A 721-nucleotide genomic window follows, 5' to 3' on the forward strand; every position below is an offset into this window, starting at 1 on the left:
GTAGAGTGCCATGGCATCACAGCTCACAGCAACCTCCAACTCCTGGGCTCAAGCGAGTCTCCTGCCTCCGCCTCCCAAGTAGCTGGGACCACAGGTGACTGCCACAACGCCCGGCTATTTTTTGGTTGCAACCGTCATTGTTGTTTGGCGGGTCCGGGCTGGGGATTCGAACCCGCCACCTTAGGTATACGTGCTGGCGTCTTAGCCGGTTGAGCTATAGGTGCCGAGCCAGGTCCTCGCATCTTCTAAGGGCTCCCAACTTAGTAAGTGCCTGGCCTGGCCTCCAGCCTCTATTCCTCGGCCAGGTCGCAGGAGCGCAGTGTAGCCACCAGGGGGCGCAGACAGCCAGTCCGTGCGCAAGGCTTGGGGCGGGGTTAGCTGCGAGGCGGGCCCTGGAACGGCTTCCGGTTTCCGGTGGAGTCCTAGGTCGTCGCGCGCAGCCGTCATGGCAGCCGAGGAGAAGGACCCTCTGAGCTATTTCGCGGCTTACGGGAGCAGCAGCTCAGGCTCCTCGGGCGAGGAGGATAACATCGAGCCGGAGGACACAAGTCGCAGAGCCCCAGATCCGGCGAAGTCTGCGGGCAGCTGTGGGAACAAGGCAGAGAAGCGGCTGCCGGGACCCGACGAGCTGTTCAGCAGCGTGACTCGCCCAGCCTTCCTCTACAATCCGCTCAACAAGCAGATAGACTGGGAGAGGCACGTCGTCAAGGCGCCTGAGGAG

At 62.7% G+C, this 721-nt stretch overlaps 1 protein-coding gene across 2 annotated transcripts in view; it reads left to right on the forward strand.

The window, feature by feature from the left end:
• The first annotated feature begins 412 nt into the window (after nt 1-412).
• CUNH1orf52 (chromosome unknown C1orf52 homolog) overlaps nt 413-721 on the forward strand; it is a 7,548-nt gene continuing 7,239 nt past the window's right edge. For both annotated transcript variants that reach the window (XM_003784186.2, XM_023509773.1), the window contains exon 1: nt 413-719. In XM_003784186.2, coding sequence (XP_003784234.1) covers nt 446-719 — 274 coding nt within the window. In that variant the 5' untranslated portion in view covers nt 413-445. The remainder of the gene's footprint in view (nt 720-721) is intronic.

This window comes from Otolemur garnettii, unplaced genomic scaffold (assembly GCF_000181295.1).
Source record: "Otolemur garnettii isolate 467f Iridium unplaced genomic scaffold, OtoGar3 scaffold00010, whole genome shotgun sequence".
Taxonomy (NCBI): Eukaryota; Metazoa; Chordata; class Mammalia; order Primates; family Galagidae; genus Otolemur; species Otolemur garnettii.